General features: G+C 46.5%; 2 protein-coding genes across 4 annotated transcripts; one reads left to right on the top strand and one right to left on the bottom strand.

The window, feature by feature from the left end:
• Positions 1-2,624: 2,624 nt before the first annotated feature.
• On the bottom strand, positions 2,625-11,737 carry zbtb25 (zinc finger and BTB domain containing 25). Of its 2 annotated transcripts, none has more exons than XM_026194613.2 (3): positions 11,610-11,737; positions 8,169-8,349; positions 2,625-7,057 (listed from the first exon to the last, which is right to left on the bottom strand). In XM_026194613.2, exons 2-3 carry the CDS (start codon positions 8,339-8,341, stop codon positions 5,875-5,877), a joined length of 1,356 nt encoding a protein of 451 aa, XP_026050398.1. In that variant the 5' UTR covers positions 8,342-8,349; positions 11,610-11,737; the 3' UTR covers positions 2,625-5,874. The 2 variants fall into 2 exon arrangements, with proteins under 2 accessions (XP_026050398.1, XP_026050397.1); XM_026194612.2 differs by lacking the exon at positions 11,610-11,737 and adding an exon at positions 11,191-11,318.
• An 804-nt stretch (positions 11,738-12,541) lies between these two features.
• zbtb1 (zinc finger and BTB domain containing 1) lies at positions 12,542-23,340 on the top strand. 2 transcript variants are annotated; one of them, XM_026194599.2, is made up of 2 exons: positions 12,542-12,685; positions 18,946-23,340. In XM_026194599.2, exon 2 carries the CDS (start codon positions 18,950-18,952, stop codon positions 20,954-20,956), a length of 2,007 nt encoding a protein of 668 aa, XP_026050384.1. In that variant the 5' UTR covers positions 12,542-12,685; positions 18,946-18,949; the 3' UTR covers positions 20,957-23,340. The 2 variants fall into 2 exon arrangements, with proteins under 2 accessions (XP_026050384.1, XP_026050385.1); XM_026194600.2 differs by lacking the exon at positions 12,542-12,685 and adding an exon at positions 13,054-13,263.
• Positions 23,341-25,580: the final 2,240 nt, after the last annotated feature.

Genomic DNA, 25,580 nt, shown 5'->3' with positions numbered 1-25,580 from the left:
GGGCGTGCAGCTCGGATCTCAGCTGACCCTTCTCACCCTGGACACAATCTGTTTGACTTGCTCCCCTCAGGCAGGAGGCTCCGGTCCATTCGCACCAGAACCTCTCGCCATAAGAACAGTTTCTTCCCCTCTGCTGTTGGACACATGAACAATAACCGTATGACTGTTCCCACCACTAACACATGACCCTACGCTGTGTTCACTGCATCATTCCATGTTTGCACTGATCACCACCTGCATTCATGTATATATCTATCTACTTAGCACTTTTAATTCTTATTCTTATTTTTATTTTTATATCTATTTAAGCGTTTATGACAGTATGTTTGCACTAAGCACTGCAGCAATTTCCTAATGTTGTAAACCTGCTCAACATTTGGCAATAAAACCCTTTCTGATTCTGATTCTGAAGTTCCAGTCAGCTGATCACTCTTCAATAACCTGCTGCCTCCAAAATAAACTTCCTCTTCCTCTAATGGAAACCACCTGCTGGCTGATGACATCATCAGGCATGCAGTGATGATATCATCAGGCAGGTATGAACATGAAAGAACATGATGAATGAACAGATGAGTTCTCACCTGGGTGCTTCCTGCTGATCGGATCTGTTTCTCTCGGATTCATCAGGAAACACCGAGCACATCTCTCTCCTCGCTGCCACCAGCACTGTGCCTCCCCAACCACACTGATTGATGCTTTTTTCTTTTACACAAATTGCTTCTTTGTTAAAGCGATGGTACGTGGGCGGGGGAGGGGGAAGGAAACAGAAGCTTTCGTGTCCTGTAATCAGGTTTGTGTCATCAGGAGGTCCAATCACCAAATAGCTCTGTATAACGATGCCTACACGTGTTTGTCCATAGACACGGTGTCAGTAAAGTTTTCAATAAACACACAACTCTTAAACAGGTGAGTCATAGAAGCATCCTCCCTCCGTACCGGTGTCATGAATGAGGAAAGAGACCAATCAGTTTGTTTCAGGTTGTATGCATGACTCAGCCCTGCCTCTGCTGGACACCAGAGGAACTGCAGGTGTGGGGCTGCATCCTCTTCCCTAAAACCCCTTCTATAACATACGTGTTTCCTTCTACTTCTCCGAACATCTGCTGGACATTCAACACCGAAACACACGACTGTAGCAGCATGGCTGCTACACCTTACTGTAATCACATTACAGTTACTATTACTAGTGTGACACTGGTTCTTCAGGAATCTGAAACAGTATTAAAATAAAGGTTTAACAAAACACAAAGACTTGATGAAACGTGACTGCAGAGTAACATCACTGTCACATCCAGTTTCACTTAATGGCAGCAGAGTTTGACTCTTTAAACGTTTCAGTCAGCTGATGGTTTTAGAGCAGCATTACCATCACAATGGAAATGACAGAAACCATGGAGACCTGAACAACATCACACTTAAAAACATCCAAGGTGAGTTTCATCAGCTTTTTGTGATTTCAAACAGTTAAAATGCTTCTGGAGCTGTTTTCAAACTGCTTTATTTTGACAGGATGTACTGCTACTGAAGTACTTCCTGTTACAAACACGAATGTTCATCTGTGTTTGATGATGATGGGAAGAAAAGCTCAGCATTTTACCTGCAATTAGCAGTCTGCACTAATCCTGAACAAGACACTTTAATGAGGAACCTGCAGAGAGCACAAAGCCACACATCATATGAAACAGGAAATAACAATGAAAAGATGAACTGAAAGGAGAAATACTGAGTTTAAACATGAGGAGATGCTCACTTTGTTTAAGGGATTGATTGATTGATCAGCGTTTCAGTTGTGATTGATATCTAAGGCTCAGGTGAGAAGTCACCATCTCCAAACAGCCGCAGAGCGAAGTCATCGAGTCCATCAGCTGTTCAGACCCGTTTCAGTCACACTGTGGCACCGCATCATTGATCCTTGATCAGTTACTGATCTGCCACAAGCTCTCTGTAAGAATACATCCATCTGTTGCCAAGCAACAGCACGCTGACCAATCAGATCACCTGACAGGTGAGTGCCAAGAGACTGTCAGGAACCTTCATTCAGTCCTTCACTGAGGCAAAGTATTCTGCAAAACAGACTGCATCTTGTGTCGCCCTGACAGTAAGGAGTGTGATCAAATCTGTGGCATCACCTTTGACCCCGTAACGATGCGGACTGATGAAAAATCTATTTTTATTTTTAAAATCTCGAGTCAAAGCAGTTAAACTGGAATCTGAATTTTCCCACAATGCCTCTCTGCTCACCTGGCTGCTAAGCTCTCTGTTGACTCCTGCAGGTCAGATTCTGGCAGGGCACAAAGAATGCTCTTCTGCAGACCAATCAGCAATCAATCAGTACGCAGCAAACTCAATAATCACCTCTGTGATAAACAGCTGATGTCACTAACAGGTTACTCTGGTTAATCAATAATCAATCTCAGTATTGGTTGATCGGTATTAGGGCTGGACTGAAAATCTGGTATACCGGGCATTTTCCCACTGTGCTGATGCATGTTTGGGCTGCTGCTAACTGCTAACAGCTGAAGTGTGTTGCATGCTGCGGTGCAACCCAGCAACATCCACGCCGAGCCGATTAAAACATGTTCCAAAATCAATAATAAAAAAGAATGAAAAGCACACACGAGAGCTTTGATCTGATTAGTGAAAAAAAACATTTATTTACAAAACTTTATTGTTGTATCCATGAAAAACAGATGCCGTTTACAAAAACATGTTGACACTGAACTTCCTGTTTGCTTTTTTACAGCAAAACACAGAAATAAGACGACGGCACGACAGTCACACACGATCAATAATCATCAACACCTTATCATCAATGAGCGCTGGTCACGTGACACCGAAAGGAACAGCAGAGACCACCAATTTCCCTCTGGCCGGTGGAAACTTTCAAAGTAAAAGGTTTACAATGGAATTGAGATCAACTCCTTTAAAATAAGAGGTTTAAAATGCAAGACTATTGCCCCCTTCACAATAAGAGGTTTAAAATGCAAGATTGGTGCTCCTTCAAAATAAGTTTAGAATAGAACATATTGATTTCTTCAAAATAAGAGGTTTAAAATACAAGATAGGACCACTGCAAAATGAAAAGATTCAAATGCAAAAGCGTACAATTCCTTCAAAAACTAAAAAATAAATAAATTAAATATAACATTTAAAATAATGTTTAAAATGAACAAACATCAAATCCTTCAAAATAAAAAGGTTTAAATGCAACAGAATGTCACTCCTTCAAAATAAATGTATTTCAAATGCACTAAACTATGACTCCTTCAAAATAAAATGTTTAGAACATATAGGAGCATAACCATTTCAAAATAAAATGTAAAAGTTAATAGGGCATTCCAACAAAATATTTCAAACACTGGCAGTAACTTTTTTAAAATAAAATTCAGATCGTGCTTTTTTGTTGGCTTTTGTTTTTTAGACTGTTAAAAGATTTTAGTTTTTCACAGTTTTATGATAAATATAAAAAAGATTGAATAGTTTTAAAACTTTATTTAAAAATGTAAATAAAAAATGTGCCCCTGTGGGCGTAGGCTGGGAACCAGCGAGAGTCCTGACCCACAGATTGGGACACGTTTATTTTCCCACCTGTCCTTTCTGTCTTTTTTTGTGCTTGCCTTTGTTCGAGTCAGATGGAAGAAACTGTTGAATGGTCCTTTAAATGAAGTTAAACCATCAGCTGCTTTTTAATCCCAACTCCGTGTAAGAGCACCCTCAGTGTAATCCTCCCATCTGTGTGTGAGCGCCCGTTTAAGCTCACTTCTTCCTGATTGAACAGCTTCTGGAAGCCCGCTGAGGGGCAACACCTCAATCAGAGATTTTTCTACAGGGACTAATTTTTACCTCGGTAAAATGCAACATCTCACGCTGTAAGCTCTTTAGCAGAAACTAAAGAAAAGCAGAACAGAGGCAGGATGAAGTTAAGAGCTTTCGGATCTGCTCAATTTGGCAGAAAATGACTGACATTAGGTCGTGGCTTTGATCTGAACCGTTAGCTCTGCCTCTGTGTCTTTGGTGCTGCATACTGAGGTTAGTGGGTGTGAGCCGCTTCAGCGAAGAGGTCCAATAAAAACCTGGTTTAACCCTGGCTAATCTCAATGACAGGTCATCATTATTGAACCTGCAGAGGTCCGAGAACCCAGGTGGCTTCAGGTCATTTCTGCCAGTACGTTTCTGTAGCTGCTGCCTTCTTCTCCTTGTCCTGTTGACTGTTAGCTGGGTGTAAATTCACTGCACTGGCAGATATCCATTCAAACCTCTGAGGATGTCACTCCTTTTCAGGGTACTCGGGATCTTCTCAAAGCTCTGTGTAGCATTGGAAAACCTTCAGAAGCAAAATCTGAACGTTTCAAGCTCCTCCAAAGAGATCTGTTCGTCCTAACCAGGACACTGTCTTGTGTTTCCTGCATGTTCTGATCTGCATGTTTTTGTTGTATTCCATCTGATAACGTTTGTAACTCTGTGGTGATAAACTTTCTGCCGATGCTGAGGCACAGAGCGCACAGAGGTCGCCAACTTCCTGCAGAGTCAACCACTACAGACTTCATGTGGCCTTCAGATTAGAGACCTTTATGGAATGGGTTTCCATGGTGACCATTTGTATAATAAGCCTTACATCACAAAGGGCAATGAAGGCGTCACATGCAGTGGAGTAAAGCACAATGCCACTAAACTCTAGAGCAGTGAAGACATGTTCGCTGGAGTGACCAATCACGTTTCTCTATCTGGCACTCTAATGGATGAGTCTAGGTTCAGTGGTTACCGGGACAAATGTAAAGCTTGGTGGGGGGATTATGGTGTGAGTGTGCTTTTCAGGACTTGGACTCCGCCCCTTAGTTCTATTGAAGTAACTCTTATTAGTCATATGCAGAGGAGTGAATACGTTTAACAGTACAGTGTTATTTACTGAAGTCTGCACTGTAGTTTTGTTTCTTTGTGGACAACACTAAAAGGACAGAAACAAGAAGCCTCGTACTCTCTTTCTGACGATGAACATTGACAAAAGACTAACTCAAACTTTACATGTAAGGTGTACGGCGCTTAGTCGTTATTTGTCACTGAGAGGGTTTACTGCTGTACATTTTAGTCCTAAACCTGTGTGGCAAGATGGAGGGAAAGAAAACGTGAGTAAAAGAATAAAACTGGAAGGAGAACTGACACGATTTCCACTGAAAGATCCAAAAACCAGGGGAAGATTATCCTGAGTGTGACATCTGCCAGATTTAAATCCAGTTTTTGGTTTGGACCTGTTCTCATAACTTGTAGATTACACCTTGTACATACGACACTCTGACACCAAATGACAGAAATCTGAGTAGTTCGCTTTTTGTAGTTTGCACATGTCAGTGCATCCACAGAAAGGCTCTGACATCACAGATCGCTCTGACATCACAGTGCTCACTATCTCCTCTTCCTCACAGTCCTCTCAGACTCGGATGGGCTTCACTGTTGGCTGCTTTCAGGTTTAGAGTCTCTGGCAGCTCAATTTCAGAGAAGGAAATACAAAGCAGTGACATGAATGACAGGAAGTGACATTAGTCAAAGTACTGATGTATCATTAATCTCTGATTAATCTGCTGATTAATCAACGAATCATGTAATCAGAGTCCAGAAACTTGTTCAACATGCACAAATCAGCAAATGTTTCAAACCGGAGAAACAGTTCCCAATCAATTAATTATTAATCATCAATCAGTCAGGTTTTCCCGACGTTTCTGAGCATCAAACAGTCCGACCTGCTGACCTCAGCACCTCATGATCACATCACTGGATTAAACACAGACACTCCCAAACAGGTACAGACCAAACACTCAGAACACCACCACCTGCGGAAATTACTATTCCGTCCAATCACATCCCTCATAACAGATGGCATCACTCAACCGGAACGCCGTCCACACTCTCCTGGGAGATCTCAGAGTCCAGGGAGTAGCAGGAGCTGCCATTGTCCTGAGTGTCCCTGTTGGGCTCCTCAGAGAGAGCTATGGGGGTGCCCACTGAAGCTCCACCCCCAGCCCCTCCCCCAGGCTCAGCAGCACTGTCGCAGAAGTGGGCGGAGGCCTGGAAGAGCTGGCTGCAGAGGCGATTGTAGCGGTGGTAGCGGGACGGCTTGCCTGTGTGGGTGTACATGTGCTCCTGCAGCTGGCTCTTGTGGGAGAAGCGTAGGCTGCAGACGGCGCAGGCAATCTTACGTTTGCGTGAGTGCAGGGAGGGAGCAGGGCTACTCCCCCCTCCTCCACTCCCACCACCTCCTCGGCTCCGCCTCAGCTCAGCAGCCAGCTGGTTGGCTAGCGCCTGGCTCTGTCTCAGAGCTTCCTCCAAACATCCTGCATCCAGCTGCTCCTGGGTTCCTGGAGGACCCTCCTCTAGGCCGGCTTCCAGCTCGCCACCCTGTGACAGCCCCTCCATGAGACGGGCGGGGTCGAGGGCGTGGCTGAACAGGTGCTCCCGCAGGCCCTCTGGGGAGGAGCAGCGCTCTCCACAGCGGGGACAGAGCAGCACTAGCGGCCGGTCTTTGAACAGGAGGCCCTGAATAGGACTGCTGTCCTGAATTGGAGACCCTGCACCTGGACCCTCTTCGCCGTCCTCCTCCTCCTCTAAGCGTTCCTGCTTGATATGGGTAGTTGAGATGTCAGAATCGTCTCCGGATGCCACAGAGCAACGTAGCGCTGAGGCCTGATGGTCCGATGATACCCCCTCCAGTCCGACAGCAAGGGACAGCTGGGAGTGAGACCGGGCCCCTCGGTCAGAGGACCGCCCATCCTCGGCCCCGCGGGACACCGTGGTGGTCTTGGGGACTCCGGGTCCCTCCTTGCTGGCCAGCTGGGAAGAGATCTGAATGCCATAGAGGTTGGACATGCGGACCACGTTGTTAGCAGTCTCAGCAGCACCCTCACCAGTTTTGCGGCACAGCTGGTAGGCGTGAAGGAACTTAATGCCCTCCTGCAGCCGGCTCTGGTCCACCGGCTGTTTGGGACACATACCGGTGTACATGATGTGCAACAGGTAGCTGAAGACGTCCGGCTGGATGTCCGTGGGCTGGATCTTTATACACTCGCTGGGGACACAGAGAGACATGAGGTCAGCACCTCGGAAAAAAACAGCATGTGAATCCTGATGTTTTGGATCGATGTTCTCCTGAAGGTTTGGACCAAAGTTTTGTTCCTCTATTCTGGCTTACAGGATCCAGATCCTGAAATTTGTTCTCTGGAATAAAGGAACAAACACCGGTACAAGCCTTCGGGCAGGCACGCCGTCCACACTCTCCTGTGTTTAAGACATTATTCTAGTCTTAAACACATTTAGGGCTGATCAATCATTATTGAATTTTTATTACCATTTGATTGCTTCTTAAAAATTATGAAAAAAAAAATTGGGATAAAACATTAAATTTCATTCATTGTTTTTTTGGTGTGTTACAAATCAAACACACCACTGTTCACCTAAAAGGTAAGGCCAAATAAAGGGTCCTCACATGTCCTCACAGTGCATCTGTTTGTAGCTGACAGCTAGCCACTTTTTGACCAGTCAAGCTCCAAGTTTGTAGTTAACGCTAACATTCGGTTTGGTTGTGGAGAGCAAATCCAATCCTGAGCTGTCTTTCTCATGGCTAATCTTAGCTAACACTAACATGCCTGCTGACAACTAGTAAAATCCTGTCTTTAATGGATAAGGTTGGCCAGTTTGTCCAAATTCCCAAGGCTGATCTATTTGCAGCTGCATGGTTTCAGACAAGCAAACCCTCTTTGGGTTCATGCCGCACTGCTAACTCACAGCTAGGTGGCTAACAGCAGGTCATCTGGTAACGTTTTCATGACAGGATCGACGCAGAGACTGTCACCGGCTGGTTAGTGAAGTCCTTTTCATCACTGCCGTCACGATGACAGCAAGCGGCAGATCTGACTGAAGAACGTACGTTTAGTACACCCCAGATAATCCTCCTCTCTGACCTGGAACCCAACACGGTTGAGAAAGCCAACAAATTTATCAGGACAAAGGATTCAAGGGTCAGAGGAGTCACCACCTGCTGGGCATTTAAAAGAATTCAGGTTCTCAGAAAACATGCCTATTTTTTATCCTACCTGCACTTGTGTGATGACCCAAAGCACAAGTGTATAACTAACTTCTACTCAGGTAAAGAGGTCACACGCCGCTGTCTCACCCCTCACCTGGACTGGTGGATGAAGATCATCTTGAAGTAGTTGGAGAAGGCAGCCAGCACAGCGCGGTGAGCTTTGAAGTAGACGTTTCCGATGGCGACGGTGCAGTCACACAGGAAACCAAATTCCCTCTGCACGTTGAGCTGCTGCAGCAGGAAGAGGCTGTGCGACGACACCTCCATGACACCGTCTGAAACACAAACCCGAGCCCATGAAGTTCACATTATGACCTCCATCATCACTGCTCACACACATACATTTAACATACAAACTTATTAATGTGCAACAGGATGGAGGATGTCTTGAAGAGGTTCAGAGAAGGTCAGAGGAACTTCACTGTGACCCTGAGCAGAGGATCCGCTGTGGTGATAGAAGATGAAATACAGTGGGGCAAAAAAGTATTTAGTCAGCCACCGATTGTGCAAGTTCCCCCACTTAAAATGATGACAGAGGTCAGTAATTTGCACCAGAGGTACACTTCAACTGTGAGAGACAGAATGTGAAAAAAAAATCCATGAATCCACATGGTAGGATTTGTAAAGAATATATTTGTAAATTAGGGTGGAAAATAAGTATTTGGTCACCTCAAACAAGGAAAATCTCTGGCTCTCACAGACCTGTAACGTCTTCTGTAAGAAGCTTTTCTGTCCCCCACTCGTTACCTGTATGAATGGCACCTGTTTGAACTCATCATCTGTATAAAAGACAGCTGTCCACAGCCTCAAACAGTCAGACTCCAAACTCTGCCATGGCCAAGACCAAAGAGTTTTCGAAGGACACCAGGAAAAGTATTGTAGACCTGCACCAGACTGGGAAGAGTGAATCTACAATAGGCAAGCAGCTTGGTGTGAAAAAATCAACTGTGGGAGCAATCATCAGAAAATGGAAGACATACAAGACCACTGATAATCTCCCACGCAAGATCTCATCCCGTGGGGTCAAAATGATCATGAGAACGGTGAGCAAAGATCCCAGAACCACACGGGTGGACCTGGTGAATGACCTGCAGAGAGCTGGGACCAAAGTAACAAAGGTCACCATCAGTAACACACTACAACGGCAGGGAATCAAATCCCGCAGTGCCAGACGTGTTCCGCTGCTGAAGCCAGTGCATGTCCAGGCCCATCTGAAGTTTGCCAGAGAGCACATGGATGATACAGCAGAGGATTGTCATGTGGTCAGATGAAACCAAAGTAGAACTTTTTGGTATAAACTCAACTCGTCGTGTTTGGAGGAAGAAGAATACTGAGTTGCATCCCAAGAACACCATACCTACTGTGAAGCATGGGGGTGGAAACATCATGCTATGGGGCTGTTTTTCTGCCAAGGGGACAGGACGACTGATCCGTGTTAAGGACAGAATGAATGGAGCCATGTATCGTGAGATTTTGAGCCAAAACCTCCTTCCATCAGTGAGAACTTTGAAGATGAAACGAGGCTGGGTCTTCCAACATGACAATGATCCAAAACACACCGCCCGGGCAACAAAGGAGTGGCTCCGTAAGAAGCATTTGAAAGTCCTGGAGTGGCCTAGCCAGTCTCCAGACCTCAACCCCATAGAAAATCTGTGGCGGGAGTTGAAAGTCCGTGTTGCTCGGCGACAGCCCCAAAACATCACTGCTCTCGAGAAGATCTGCATGGAGGAATGGGCCAAAATACCAGCTACTGTGTGTGCAAACCTGGTAAAGACCTATAGTAAACGTTTGACCTCTGTTATTGCCAACAAAGGTTATGTTACAAAGTATTGAGTTGTATTTTTGTTATTGACCAAATACTTATTTTCCACCCTAATTTACGAATAAATTCTTTACAAATCCTACCATGTGGATTCATGGATTTTTTTTTCACATTCTGTCTCTCACAGTTGAAGTGTACCTCTGGTGCAAATTACTGACCTCTGTCATCATTTTAGGTGGGGGAACTTGCACAATCGGTGGCTGACTAAATACTTTTTTGCCCCACTGTATATATATCTGTGGTCGGTCAAGTCCATTGCTGCTGTGTTACCGATACTCCTGTTGCTTTAGCTCAGTAAGTACTTAATATCGAAGTGCTGAATAACGCCACAAGGTAGAGCCTTCCTGATTCTCGTGCACTGGTATTGGTCGATGTTGTAGAACAGAGCAGGGGTGCAGGTTCATTCACTAAAAGAGCTGATGAAGCTCCTCTGTTTGAGGGGGAGCCTCTTCTACCGTTCACTGCTGGAGCGTCTGGGGGACATCAGAGGAACTTCAGCTCCTACAGGGGCGCACGCGTGCCACTGTCTGGGTCCCTTGCACTTTGAAAATAGATAGGGGGCAGGGTTTAATAAGAATATTTTCTTCTTCCTGCTCCTTTTCACAGATGGTTGTAGTGCTTTTTGATAGAAAGTGTGGTTGGTTTGTTTGAATTGTTGTACCAAGTGTGAAATAAATAAATAAATGAAATGAGAAAAAAAAATCAACTTTAAGTAACTGTGTTGTCTTTAGTTGTGCTGACGTGGGAGTTTCCAATTTCATTGTACTATTGTACAAGGTATGAGTGTGCAATGACAATAAAGAGTTATTTTATCTTCAGCATCTCTCGCATACACACACGCATACACAGAAACACAAAAACACACACACAAGCACACAGACACACAAACACAGAGCAGTATAGCACATTAAGACCTGAAGAACTCTTAAGGTGTTGTTTAACCCTGTGACGTCACATTAAGTCCGTCAGGCTCACTTGGACACGCCACCTCTGACCTCAGCGAAGGTCACACCTGACACACACGCACTCATGCACGGGGAAGGGGCGGGTGTTCACATCGAACTGACCCGACCACACCGGAAACCGGACACCCGCGCGACCCAGTCACACACTAGCTCTGCGCGTGCACGTGCCGTCGCGCCCGCCACCGCGCAGCATCCTCCATCCTTCATCTCATTCATCACACGCACGTCCTCATCACCTCCGCGCACACGGGCGCGTGTTCACGCTCCCAACGCCCGGCAATCCCGTGTATGCGCGGATCCTGCACGCGCGCCGTTAATGAGCGCCTTACCGCAGAAACGAGCAGATCGTCTTCAGAATCGGCCGATTTGTTGCTGCAGAGGATCTCGCGACGAGCCGCGTCACCTCTCGCGAGAACATGGGTCAAATGGGGCAGTCACGTGAGCCGTCAGAAACGTTTGATGGCTGATCAGTAATTTAATAAACGCAGAGCAGGAAAGATGGCGTTATCGTGCCATCGATAATTTTCTGAGTATATCAGGAAAAAAAGTGAAACTGATCAGAGGCTGTCAGCCAGCAGCATAAGACCCCGACACCGTGCAGGGAGCACGATCACGTGACACAACACACACCGACACCGTGCAGCAGACAGACTCACAAACACGCTTCAGGTCTGCAGCTCAGGGACTGAACCCCATCATAATCTGTGTAATCTGAGACTCAGAGTACTCTCGGAGTGGGCCACTGTACCTCGGTTGGTGACTGAAGTAACTCATAACCTGTGTAAATATGTTTTCTTAGGCTGGTGTCCACTGAGCTGATCAGCAGTATTGATTATTACTGACCACAGCGGGTATGCTGTGAGGTGTGGTCCACATTCTTGGCAGTGAGTGGGACACGTTCCCAGTGGGTGCTGGGCTCCGCCTAGGCCGCCCTTTGTCACCGGTGATGGGCAGATTATCTGGGCGTTGCCAGCATCTTGTCTCTGCATTTTGCAGATGATGTGGTTCTGTTGGCATCATCAGGTGCTGCCTCCAGATAGCAGGCTACTTTGAAACAGACGGACTGGTGCTGCAGTGATGAGATCGTTCAGGTATGGGCCACCTCGTATATGATTGATGGGTGAGATGTTGCTGCTTCTTCAGGCGGAGTCTCCTGCTCAGCTCAGAGTTAGACCTCCTTGCTGCTCTCTGACTGAATGTGGGTGGCGGGAGGCCTCAAGTAATCCTACAGGCGAGAGAGAAAACAAATAGATTATTCCGGTTATTATTTTCAAATTAAAAGCAGACTTTGTTTCCTGTGGTCGTTTTCAATGAAGACATAATTCTGACACTCTTTATTTAACTGTGAAAGGCCCCGTCCAAGCCAGAAATGTATATTTATTATTTAATGCCCACCTGTGAACTACTGCTTGATGCAGTTAAACATGTCCCACTGGGTTAAAGTTCTTATATATTTTATTATAACTTCAGTTTTTCATTTTACTTTTTTTTTTATTTTTTACTGTGCGACACATGTTGCGTTTCCGTAGTGTCAGCTGAGCTGCGCGAAGCATCAAAGCGGAAACGTATTTTTGAAACGTTAAAACTTTATTTAACTTTATTTTGAAGGGCCCCACTCTGACCGGAAGTTCCTTATTTGGACTTCCTCGCTATGTGCGGCTTGACGGCGCGGCGGGCTGTGCGGAAGTGCTTTCATCCTGCTGGAGGAGAAGAAGAAGAAGAAGAGGCTGCTCCTTCGTCTCCACAGTAAACCATCCGCGGAGGACATTTCGGAGCCTGGGAATCCCACAGCAGCAGCCCCTTCGCCGGCCTCCGGGACCCACGGTGAGTGGACGGACCCGTGTCCGGGCTCGGGGCCGTCTGGGCGGCAGGCGGTGAAGGAAATGCTCGCGGCCTGCTCTCGGTGCTGAATGCGGGTGGCAGTGCGGGGGCGGCGGGGCTGTTTGCGGGAGAGAGCGCTCAGTAACCGCCCGGTTTTATTCGCATCACATCCGGTGGCTACTTTCAAAATATAAGTCGTAACGAATAGTTTTGAGCATTGAAGCAGCCGGAGGAGCTACGAGTTCACTGACGATCCTTCGGGGAGTGTCTGACTGTCACTGAGACGCGCTGTGATGCACGCGATACCCTGACGGTGGTCTCGTTCACCCCTTGTCACGCTTCGTGTTTTCATTTTGGAGGAGTGATCACAGGAACTTCCGGTGTGGACCACGCTAACAGGGGTTAGCTTGGAGCAGCTAATCTCAGCCGAGCTGTAATCTCCATTTTAGCTCGGCGGTGTGGCCAGCCTCTCCCTCCGGTCTCTCCACGGGCTCGCTCCCACCTCGGCGGCTCCTTCGCGGCCTGTCTGCCGGTGACTGACAGCCCGCACCGCGTGCCTGCGGGCCCGGCGGGGACTAACAGTAAGCAGGATGAGGGCTCTTATTTGAGTGGTTTTTACAGTGGAGTCTGGTGACAGAGGCCAAAATTATTTCATCCACTCTTCACAGTGATCACATTATTATCTTTATTGATTACTGATCAGTAGAGTAGGTTTCTGAACTGTGACCTTTAATCTCACAAAGCTCAAACACACCTGACAGCAGACACATCAGATATGAACCTAGACTGTCACGTGTCGGCTGATAAAATGAGCCCTGAGACCTTCCTGTGAGCAGCAACCAGCTGATCAGAGTGCAAACGACTTGTCCATGACTTGTTCTGGTAATAACACGATTAAGGCACTCATCTTAGTAAAAACTCGTGAAAAACTGCATATCACAATGACCTGAAAGGGGGAAAAAAACAATGTGTCACCATTTACAATCATAAACTCTGAGCTGGGCTGTGATTAGAAACTGATGATTTAATCAGCCTGAACGTTTTAAGGCATTCTTAAAATCATATCTGCATATTTCTGGAAAAGTGTGATGATGATGATGATGATGATGACGTTTATGATGGGATATAAAAAGGTCGTTCTGCAATTTAATGTAACTGCAGCAGCTGCACGACGCCATCACATCAAACTGAGACTGGGGCTGGGGGCAAAGTCCTGCTTTCCCACTGTGTGACCTCATCACAAGTCACTCCACTGCTGGCTCTTACTGTCACATGGTGTGTAGCTAGCGGTGTCTGGGGAATCATGTGGAGGTGCGTTCTATGTCTCCACCTTTAGCAGGATCAGGTTTTGTTGGAGGAGCTCAGTTTTGGCTTTAAATCAGCGGGACCGTCCTGAACTCACGTGAACTGATCTGATGTCACGTCATGTGATCAAAGAGCCAAACCATTTCAGAATAAAACGCCATCCTGAGCCTCATCTGAGAGGCGGAACTCACTTTGGAAATCAGTCACCTGACCGTCTGCAATGGAGTCATGCTTTTCGGTCATCAATTCATATTCTGCTGGAACATGTTGGCTCGTTGATCTCACATGATGACCTCACTTCCTGTAGTCATGTGTAGGGGTGGACTATATCATACCGTTCACGGTAATACCGGTGTAATGTTGGGCAACGATAAGAAAATGAAATATCCCGATAGAATATGGGCAAAACGCGCATGCGCAGTGCCTTTGTTTACATACGCACATGGCGTCGACGCAGAATGAGAAGAGCGAAAGTGGATTGTTGAATGAAACGGATGAACCAGAATTGGTTTGTAAAAATGCTGCAACTTCAGTGGTGTGGAACTGGTTTGGCTTTCGTCCGTCAGATATACAACAAAACACTATTTTTGGTAGCGCATGCTAACGGGCTGTCTTTATTATTGGAAAATACGGCACCCTTAAAATCAATCCTTTGATTTTTCTGAAAATCGACAGCGCCCCTTATAATCCCGTGTGCCTTATGTATGAATTCTGGTTGTGTTTACTGACCTGGAAACGATTTTATGTGGTACACGGCGCTCGAAAATCTGTCAAATGTTTCAATACGACTTTGCTAAGCTACGAAGCCGCACCGCTTGATGGATTGTCGGAGCATTACGGCTATCGTAGGCAGGAGCCTCGCGGAGTGATACGTACTGTGCTTCAACATAATATTACCGTATTGTGTGTGTGTGTGTGTGTGTGTGTAACCTCTTTTTAAGTTTTGTGGATATTATACATGGTTATGCTGAGGATATGTCAGCCAATTTCCACTGGAAATGCCTTTTGTAGGGCTGCTCGATTATGGCAAAAATGATAATCACGATTATTTTCACTGAAATTGAGATCACGATTATTTGACGATATTTATTTAACCCTTTAAGACCTACTATAGAACCAAGTCCACCAGAGCTTATATTATTTTTTTACATGCTGTAGTGCCATTTGTGGGAGCATTTCAAGTTGCTATACATCAATACAACTGTTATAGCCCATATTTTAATAATATGTATGCATTAAGTCCATAGTAATTACATAAATTGCAAAAAAGTGGAATAAACTACAAAAAAATTGAAAATCGCTTTTGTTTTGTTTACATATATTTCTACTTGGAGAAATTTAAGAGGTTTATCCCTCAAAACTTTAAATACAATAAAGTTGCAAAAAATAGTTTCCCACCACAGGAAATTTATTTTGAGTGTCTTCATAGTTTTATTTTGGAGATACAGCAATTTTTATATACTGCAGGAAAAACAAAAAACAATCCTATGATGCAAATTTGCAAAGAAAACAGCATGTGCATCATTTCACTGTGGGAAGTGTTACGAACAGCTGATAGGAACGGCAAAGCATGTTTCTGGAATATTATGTTTTTGTTGCTGCAAGCGCTTTTTATGCAATTTTTGCAAAGCTATATGTGGAACGAAACCGTGACCGAGGACAAGCTGATGGCATCAGATGTAAGTACAACTCCTCCGGTTTCATATGCAAAACAAATTATTGCGCTAGCTTACACGGTTCAGGTTCTACAGGGATTTAAAAATAATTACGCAAAACGGAGCATGCAGCTCTGACCGGCTTTAAAGGGTTAACAATGACTTTAAAAAAATAATATAAAATAGTGTGCAACGCCACTGAAGTTTTTTTTTTTTAAACTCTCTTTTCAACCAACGGCAGTCACTCTCCAAATAACTTCTGCTTAGCTTTCCGAGCTTCCCTCGGGTCCTCTTAATCAGCGGTCTCCAACCTTTTTTGCGCCACGGACCGGTTTATGCCCGACAATATTTTCACGGACGGCCTTTAAGGTGTCGCGGATAAATGAGGGAGGGGCTAATAATCGGCTCAGTCATTTTTAATGATCGTTGAAAGCCCAGATCGTAATCGTGATTAAAATTCGATTAATTGAGCAGCCCTAGCCTTTTGGTTAAACTGTCAGCAAGGAATTTGCATTTGCACTGTTAATTTTTTATATAACTTTAATGCACATAAAAACAGCTGCTTGTTTAAGTGAAAATACATTGATGTTTTTTTTTTTTGCACTAATAAAGTTGAGGAGTTGTAAAGTGTTTTGTCTAGTGTCAATTATATCGTCAGTTATATATCGTTATCAGTTATATCGTTATATATCGTGATAAATATTTTTGGTCATATCGTCCTGCTCTAGTCATGTGTCAGTTTGCATGGCCACCACCGACATCCAGAGGACCGCTGAGTGTTCTTGCCTTGCTGTCGCAGTGAAGCATGATTCATGCATCTATTAGGCGCTCTGCAGCCTAATAGATGCAGAGCTCGGAGATGCAGGGCACTAGTTGGCGCTGGAAATTTTGTCTGCCAGTCAATTTGCTTGAATCAGGAATTGTGTGAGGCACGGTCATCATGGGCTGCGTCAATGTGTAGTTGCATTTGTCAGGATTCGTCACGTTATGGCGTAGATTTAACGCAGAAACACGTGACTGGTGGTGGTCAGCTGGCACTAAATGTTTAAAAATCTGGAAGAGGCGAGTCTTCTGATTGCACCTGAGGCAGGTGAGCTCCTGCACAGCTGGTTTTATGTTGTTCTGCTGCTATGGCTTTCAGGACTCTCTCACTCACACACACACACACACGTACAGTGATGCTACTTCGCCACTGATCTCTTATCTGGCGCGATGCTCTGAGGCACTCTGGGATCAGCTGACACATTCTAGCTGGTCACAAGTGTACTCTGTGTGAGCTTTACCTGTGAGCACAGCCAGGTGAACCGCCAGTGGAACTGGGGAGGGAAGGCAGCTCAGTACACACAGACGGGACGACATCGCTGAAAATAAAAACGCGTCAAAGTTTTAAGCGAATCACTGTTCAGCTCAGGTGACGGGAGAAAACATCTTCCTCTGATTACACCCCATTTTGACACAAGAAGTGACATCTTTTGATGGGTTTCAGTGTCTCCAAGCAGCAGCGGGGCAGGGGGGGTCAGGCAGTGAAGGTACATGTCTAACAAAAAGCTCCAGTTCTGAAGAACAGGACCGGGTTCACTTCACAGTACAGAAAACCGCATGCAACCGGTTTTCTCCTGCAGCACAGGAACCTGTTTTTAGCTCCGCCCACATCTGGAACTGCTGCAGATGTTATTGGCGTATACCCGCCGATGAGGGCTCGGGTAACCAGTGAGCAGAGAGCATTCTCAGAGAGCGGTTTGGCCCAGATGTGCCCTGCATCTGCAGTTTCCTCTGAGTCCAACTTAAAGATCCAGATTTGTCGGGTGTGTCGGGCACATCTGGCTCACAGTTTACTGTAACCTGGTCCACAGGACATCTGCTGTGAACTCTCCAGGTGTTGGTGGGGTCAGGGTGGACCTTTTATTTAGGCAGTAACTTGGGGTGTGTACAGGTATACTTGTCCTGCAATAGGGCTGCCACGATTACGTCGACTATCAAAATCGTCGACGACTGATTTAATAGTCGACGCGTCGTTTGAAGCTTTGTAAGATCACAAAAGACGCAGGAATAAGTAGCAGGATTTAAGAGTGTAATAACGGAATGAAACAGAAGATGGCAGCACTGCATGTACAAGGATGCCAGCTGCCCTTAAACCCCGAAGAAGAAGAAGCTCTGTCCCAGAATTCATAGCGCCCAGCTCAGTTTCCAACAATGGCGGCAGCTAGTTAGCTTTAATATTACTCTTATTATTCTTTCTGAGTCACAAAATAAACGTTTAACATATTTTCAGGCGAGAATGTAGCTGTGTAAACCTCAAATATCTGCTCAGTTTATCAAGACACCGCATATTTTCAAAAGCGCTCCGACGTTTTCGGAGACGTCTGTTACCCACTAGCTCGATAGCTAACCGGGGGCAAGGCTAACTAGCCGTGAGAACACCGGACTCCCGGCCGTCACTTAGATAACTTTAAAATGTTATTGTTTGGCTTTTTTTTAGTATTTTATTTGTTCCTGAGTAAATCGGTTTGGCTGAGATTAAAGTTATAGTTTTTACACAGCTGAATAAACATCAAACAGACAGCTGATTATCAGAAGTGTGAGATGCTCCAGAATTTACTCCGGTGTCCTGTTATATTTTAGATAGCAAGGAGTTTATTAAACTTCACCGAAACAATCTGCAAGTTTAATTAAAATTTAATAAACTACCATCTTGTCTTTATTTTTAGTTAGCACACACCTTAAACACTTAAAGCTGTAAGCTAATGATAGTTATATAAGAGCAGATGCTGCTGGTGCAACCTACAGCTTGTAGGTTTTACGTCCAATGGGTGATGATCTGATTAGTCGACTAATCGCAAAAATAATCGGTGACTAGTCGACTATCAGAATAATCGTTTGTGGCAGCCCTATCCTGCAATACAAACACATCTGTCACATAACAGGGTAGGTGTGTGTGTGAGGGGGGGGGTCACTTACTGTGAGAATAGCCAACGGGAGGTGAAGCATCCTCCCCCACAGTGAGTTTAGAAAGGTGAGAAGTAGACCTGCCATCGTGTGTGTGTGTGTGCGCGTGCATGTTAAATCTGAGCAGTGTGTTCTTGAGAAGGAAATACTGATTCATCACTGCAGTGCTGTAAGTGAAGCTGGGAGCTGATCTGAGCGTGCTCGGTGTGTGAACTTGTGGCTCTAATTAAAGTCAGAGTTGCTGATGAATCATATCAGGCCCGACTGTCCCGTGCCAGCTCACACGTTATGAAAGTCGACCGCAGACGACCTTGCTGCCTCATAAATTCTGACTCTGTCTTCCTCTGTTGTCCACAGGGCGATGGCAAGGCCGAGCCACAGCGATCACGTCCTCCAGCAACTCAACAACCAGCGCGAGTGGGGCTTCCTGTGCGACTGCCTCATCGCCATCGGCGACATCTACTTCCGGGCTCACAAGGCGGTGCTGGCGGCCTGCAGCTCCTACTTCAGGATGATGTTCATCCGGGACCAGCAGGGAGCGGGCCGCCTGGACCTGAGCAACATGCAGATCAGTGCCGAGTGCTTCGACCTCATCCTGCAGCTCATGTACCTCGGGCGCATCGTTGTGGGCAGTTACGAGTTTGAGGAGCTGAAAGCGTCCATGGCATATCTGCAGATGTACTACATCCCTGACTCGCTGGAGGACCTGAGGGACATCAGGAGCTCCAACATCACGCCGTCCTCCTCTGCCTCCTCATCCAGCTCCTCCGCCGGGCCTGCTGGCGGGAAGATGATGTTTGGCGTGCGCATGTACGAACAGCAGCGGCCCGCCGCACCTGAAGGGGAGCGTCTGCCGAAGGCCGTCACTAGCAGCACGGGGCGTCCGGCTGTTCCTGCTGTTCCTGCTGCAGTTGGCAGGCCAGCCACGACTGAAGAGGCAGCAACCGCTCCTCTGATTGTGGCGGCGCCAGTTTTAGACGGAGCAGGCGAGCAACCATGTGACCTGAGGAAGCGGTCAGGTGGTAGGAGTTCAACTCTGAAGGACCGCCCTAGGTTCGGTCGCACATACACTTGCGACGACTGTGGCTTCGTGTTCAGCTGCGAGAAGCTTCTAATCGAGCATATCCTCACGTGTACCAACCGCAAAGCCTTCCACCCACCCCGAGGCAACACTGAGGGTGACAACGACTCAAGTAAAGCAGAGAGCTCCGCCTCAGAGAGCGTGGAGGAACACCGGGTTGTCTGTAAAGGTGAGGACGACTGGCCTGAGGCCAAGACTGCCCGGTCAGTCCTAGGCGGACCAGACGGCGAGCCTGGGTCCACCAGGAGCATCAAGACCGAACCAGAAGAGAGCATGTTCCCTGAGATCGAGGTGGTCCGTGTTGGCGAGCATGCCGCCAGAGATTTTAGTGCACGCTTCGGTGATGCAGCGCTGAGGGAGAAAACGCAATCGGACCCCGAGCCCGGTGTCTCCGGTTTGGAAAACAGCAGCGAGCCTTTCGAAGGCAATGATTCCGGCATCCCCGTCAAACTCCAGAAGGTCAAAGACGAGAAGCAGGACGCTGACGGCACGCCCTGCGAGGTGTGTGGCGCTCTGTTATTGGAGGAGGACAAGTCCGCGCACTATCTGTCCAACCACATGGGGCATATATGTGCCTGCGGCAGGTGCGGCCAGGTGTTGATCAAAGGCCGGCAGCTGCAGGAGCATGCCGAGCGCTGCGGTGAATCCCATGGAGCTGAGTCGGACTCCCATGGCGAGGATGAGGCGTCCCTGCTGGAGGAGCCGCATGGGATGGAGGAGGGGCTGCTGGAGGCAGCCGACCTGGCGTGTCCGCACTGCGGCCTGCTGTTCCAGAACGAGAGCCTGGCGTTGGAGCACGCTCTATCCTGCCACGACCAGGAGCTGTTTCGGCCCACCATGCTGGAGGAAGGCGGCGAGCCCGATCACCGCCGCAAACACTTCTGCAGCATCTGTGGCAAAGGCTTCTACCAGCGCTGCCACCTGCGCGAGCACTACACTGTCCACACCAAGGAGAAGCAGTTCACCTGCCAGACCTGTGGCAAGCAGTTCCTGCGCGAGCGCCAACTCCGCCTCCACACTGACATGCATAAAGGAATGGCGCGCTACGTGTGCCCCGTGTGTGACCAGGGGACCTTCCTCAAACACGACCACGTGCGTCACATGATCTCCCACCTGTCAGCCGGAGAAACCATCTGCCAGGTGTGCTTCCAGATCTTCCCGGGTGGCGAACAGCTGGAGAAGCACATGGATGTCCACCTGTACATCTGTGGCGTGTGCGGTGAGAAGTTCCGCCTGCGCAAAGACATGCGGAGCCACTATAACTCCAAACACACCAAGAGACTATAACAGCGCTGCTGCCATGTCCACGAGTCTGTTACTAAGAAGCCATAAATGTGAGAACAAAGAATGCACTTGAACACCAAAAAGACTGAACTGCACTTTGAAGCCGTACGCAAACTAACCGGGTGTCACACTGCGAGCTGCGGGTCCAGCCGCGCCTTAGTGACTTCTGTCCGCTTGAGGCTTTGCGCAACAGGAAGCTGGTGGGTTGGTAGATACCTGAGGACAGGAAGCCTCGTGTTAGAGCTGATTCTGAATAAATAGCAAACAGCATGCTGCCTAGAAACCGACTGCTATTTGTCCATACATGGAGAGCGGGAGGTGGGCGGTGGCACACAGGCTCCACCCACTGCCTGCCTCTCTCCATGATGACGGTGTAGTCACCGTGCGTGACAGGAAGCTTCTGTCTGCCATATTGGAGCTGAACTTGGTGGCGAGAGAGGTAGACCTTTTCTGGAGGGAGGAGGAAAGCTGTTTAGAGCACAAACAGTTGTTTTATCCTTCAATTCAATTCAATTGAACTTTATTTTACGCAAACCTACGGCACACAGTCACAACAGCAGTCGCCTCGTGGGGCTTTGTGAGATTAACCCTTGACAAAATTAAAGGCCAAAATGAGCTGCACAATGAATTACACGCCAGGAAACAGATTACAAATAACTGAACCCATCGTAAAATCTGATTGGTCGCCCAGAGCTCACGTTTCCTGTTGTTCTTTTTTTAAAATGTTTAAACACGAGCTGAAACTCAAAACTGCCCTTGCGTGATTTTCAGAGCAACGAGGCGCCATGTTGCCTTAAATTCCGACTCGCAGAGTGCACGGTTCAAATCGCGGCCTCAGACTGATGTGGTCATGTGGCCTTCTCTGAGCTTTAATCACATTTCAGGTCCAAAAGTAATCCACAGAAACCCACCAATCAGACGACCCCTATGAACTCACGCTTTAGCGACATTTCTGGCTGATTCAAAACCGTCAGGAGTTACTGAAACTGGCGCCGTCACAGGCCGGTGTGAGCTGCGGTGGTTCTGCAGCGCTCTGAGCTTCTGTTTTAAGACGTTACCTGAAACTGGCTGCAGGTCTAGACGCAGCTGCTCTGTTCTCTAAACAAACCATGAAGGTGACGTGCCGTCAGCTGGTGCCTGCACGACCAATCACGCTCTCAGCTGACGGCACTGATCGTTTTTATAGTTAAACATTATTTTTATTAAGTTATAATTGCATGTATGATATCTGACAGCTGTGATGGCCAATCAGCTGCTCGTATCAAAGAGCAGGAATCTCGCAGTCGCGTAGAGGAGGCACCACCCTCCACCCGTTACAGCTCAGGTCTGAACGAGTCGACCGTAGCATTTCCGTCCAATGGACCAAGTGGAGGACTTGCGGACCTTCATGGATCCTAGAGTTCAGGTTCAGCACGTACACGCTAAACTGACGTCATCACAACCTAAAAACGTTATAGTAACTGATTAAAATGAGTCCGTCGAAGCTCCGCCCACACCCACGGTTAGCGCTTGTGCTGCTCGCAGTGTGATCTCCAGAGGAAATACAAACTAGTATATCTGCTGAAACGGTACCCCTGTGACCTGCGTGGAGAGAAATTCCTGTTTGCAAGGGTGCGCTGCCTCACGCTTGGATGTTTCCCAGAATACTAAAGCCTGTTACGGCTTCCTCGCTCTGTCACCGTCCCACGCACTCTGTGATTGGTGCCTTTACTGTAACACTCCGTCCTTCCTGTCAAACTCACGGCGATGTGTGAGGGGCGGGCCGGCACGGAAGGTCACAAACCCCCCCTCAGACTGAACCGGCCAATGAAAAATCCAACAACTAAACACTAGAACCAGTCACCTCGACTCTTACCCTCAGAACTCCTGTTATGCCTTACAAGTCTCTCGAAGTGTTCGCTCGCCAGCAGTACGGAATCGGACTGGATCCAGCTGCTCAGAACCAACCAGTCGTTACAGGCTCGAGTAAATCAGACTATCAGAACCAATCAGAATGAGCTCCATGAAATGATTCTGCGGCTGCTTGGACAATCAGCCCTGCCCCCCTCATCATCTTCTTCTCGTCTGGCTCACAGTGAGACTGTTTCCTGTGGACTAAGACCTGAAACCAAACAAACTCCAGCTGAACTCAAACTAATTCAACTTTCACCTAATCAGCACTAACAGAAGTCAGGGACATGCCCCTTTAATGCCTCACCAGTTTAGACCAGTTTAAGCCGGCTCAGGTCGGACCGGGTGGATCTGACCAAGGTGGCGGGTCCACCTGGTTACCCCAGGTGTAAACGAATGTCGTCTTAAGTAAAGCTAGCGATGTCAGCTGTTTGTTCTTCTTCTTGCGTTGTTTTTCTGTTTGTGACCACGACTCTTAATAAACAGAGTGAACCTGAGTGTGGGTGGAGCCTCTGTTTCCATCCCACAGAGGATGAAGGCTCAGTGTTATTTACCAGCACCTCCTCCTCAAGCTGCAGCTTCATCTTTTCTCTGCTTCACGAAGTTTTTAATGTCAGGGCTGAGGGAGGATCAGCTCATTGATCAGCTGATGTTTGGACTGATGCTCACATTTTTCACAGAGATCACCTGTAGCTGTGTTCTAGCTTCTGTGGTTTCCTGACAGGATACCACAGAAGAAGCAGCTGTTATTGATTATTGGTTTGTTAACGGTGATCGTTTCTGACTGAAGGCCAGCGGGAAACGGGTCCAGTGTTGGTGTTTAAATGCTCCACATAAATGTTTTTCAGTCACATGGGCTCTGAGATTCAGCTGACCTTTGACCTTCCTATCTGATTGGAATATAATCACAATTATTTTGAAGATTTTTATTGATGTTGATCATGCAACCTCAGTGCTTCCTGTTTCAAATTGAGTGTTTAGTGAGGCTTTTATTCTGAAATATTTCCAGGAAACTGCATCTCACTCAGAAATACTTGTTTTAATTTTTCTAAAGATTCTGAAGATGAGACATAAAAATAACATTTGATCAGAATGTCATCAACACAAGGCCGCAGATGTCCATCTCCACCGTCAGATCACCTTTGAATCTGAAAATGTTAAATCCAGACTTTTGTCTCTGTTTGGATTAAAATATCCACAAGAGGAGGGTCTGTAATGTTCCTCTGCAGCAGGGTGTCAAACTCCAGTCCTCAACATCAGCCTCACAACTTCCTGTAGAGCACAGGTGTCAAACTTGAGGGCTGGTGTCCTGAAAAATTTTCATGTGTCCCTGCTGCAACACACCTGATTAAAATTAGGTTATTAGCAAGACTTGACTGCATGCTGAGGTGGCAATCCCCAACCTTACTCAAGTAAATTTAAATAAATGTAAGTTTTTGGGAAATTGTACTTCTAAAAGTACTTTTGTTGCACCATGTTCATTCACTTATGAGCTGCTGTAACATGAATCAAATGGCTGAGGCTATATCTACACTAGCCCGGATAAATTTGAAAACTGTGTTTTCTTTTGAAAACGCTCTGTGTCCACACTATCGTTTTCACGTTGTGCGTCCACATTGAAACGGCCGAAAATACCCTCCACTATATTAGGCTACGTTCACACTGCAGGGCTTAATGCTCAATTCCGATTTTTTGATCAAATCCAATTTTTTTTTTTCTCTGCTTGTTCACACTACAAATACAATGTGACAGCAAACAAGCTCTAGTGTGAACCCTCAAAGCAGCCCGCATGCGCAAAAGAAGACATCACACACAACGCGCTTTGTTTAGACCCAGCCCAAACAGTATTGTTTGACTGATGGCCCTTAATATAAAGACTTCGGACTTTATGTTTCCCAAATTTGCTTTAAGTTATAAAGTTATTTTGTTATTTACAAATGGCCTAATAATTATCCTTATTGCTGTTTTAGAGAGGAGCGGTGCTTCAAAGGATAGTTAGAAATGTCTGTCAGAATCTGCAGATAATACAGTACAAATAAAATGTTCCCATTTTCTGTACGTTTCACTAACATCTACACGGGATGACCAAGAAGCGTTCACGATGTCTTATCGGGTGCTTTTCAGGCGCTGATAATTGGCATCTGTCTTGTGTCAGTGACGTAAAAGACGGATTTAATGCGACATGACCATTCAAACAGCAGTCGCTTTCTAAAACATCAGATATGTATCGGATTCAGTACCACATACGAAAGTGACCCTGATCGGATTTAAAAATATCGGATTTGTGCTGTTCACACTGTCATAGCATGATCGGATATGGGTCGCATAGGGTCAAAAAAGTCAGATTTGATGCGCTTTCGCCTGCAGTGTGAACGTAGCCTAAGTTTAATTTAATTGGTCACATGACTGCATCACATGACTAAAATGTGTCATCGTTTTACCACAGTGTCACCACAGTGTGATTCACTGTCCACACTGCGACATGAAAACGGCATTTTCAAATATATCCGGTTTGGAAAGTGTTTTCAAAACACAGCGTTTTCCTTGACCAAAAATGAAGTCTCAGTGTGGACGGAAGGCCAAAACGAAGAGAAAAAGATGTGTTTTCAAACGAAAACGTATAAGTGTGGACATGGCCTGAATTGCCTCCTCAGCATGCAGTCAAGTTCTATAGTCTTGCTAATGACCTACCAATTTTAATTCTGGTATGTTGCAGCAGGGACACATTTAAAAGTTT

This window comes from Astatotilapia calliptera, chromosome 15, assembly GCF_964374335.1.
Source record: "Astatotilapia calliptera chromosome 15, fAstCal68.1, whole genome shotgun sequence".
NCBI lineage: Eukaryota > Metazoa > Chordata > Actinopteri > Cichliformes > Cichlidae > Astatotilapia > Astatotilapia calliptera.
Note: the sequence above shows the minus strand (reverse complement) of the source record. Positions and strands in the feature narration are given on the sequence as shown.

What these genes read in the sequence shown, in the direction of transcription:
- zbtb1 (XM_026194599.2), top strand. Translation starts at nt 18,950, where the DNA reads ATGGCAAGGCCGAGCCACAGCGATCACGTCCTCCAGCAACTCAACAAC.
- zbtb25 (XM_026194613.2), bottom strand. Translation starts at nt 8,341, where the DNA reads ATGGAGGTGTCGTCGCACAGCCTCTTCCTGCTGCAGCAGCTCAACGTG. An exon ending in ATCTTCATCCACCAGTCCAG is followed by an intron (nt 7,058 to 8,168) that starts GTGAGGGGTGAG and finishes CTGTGTCCCCAG; the next exon opens with CGAGTGTATAAAGATCCAGC.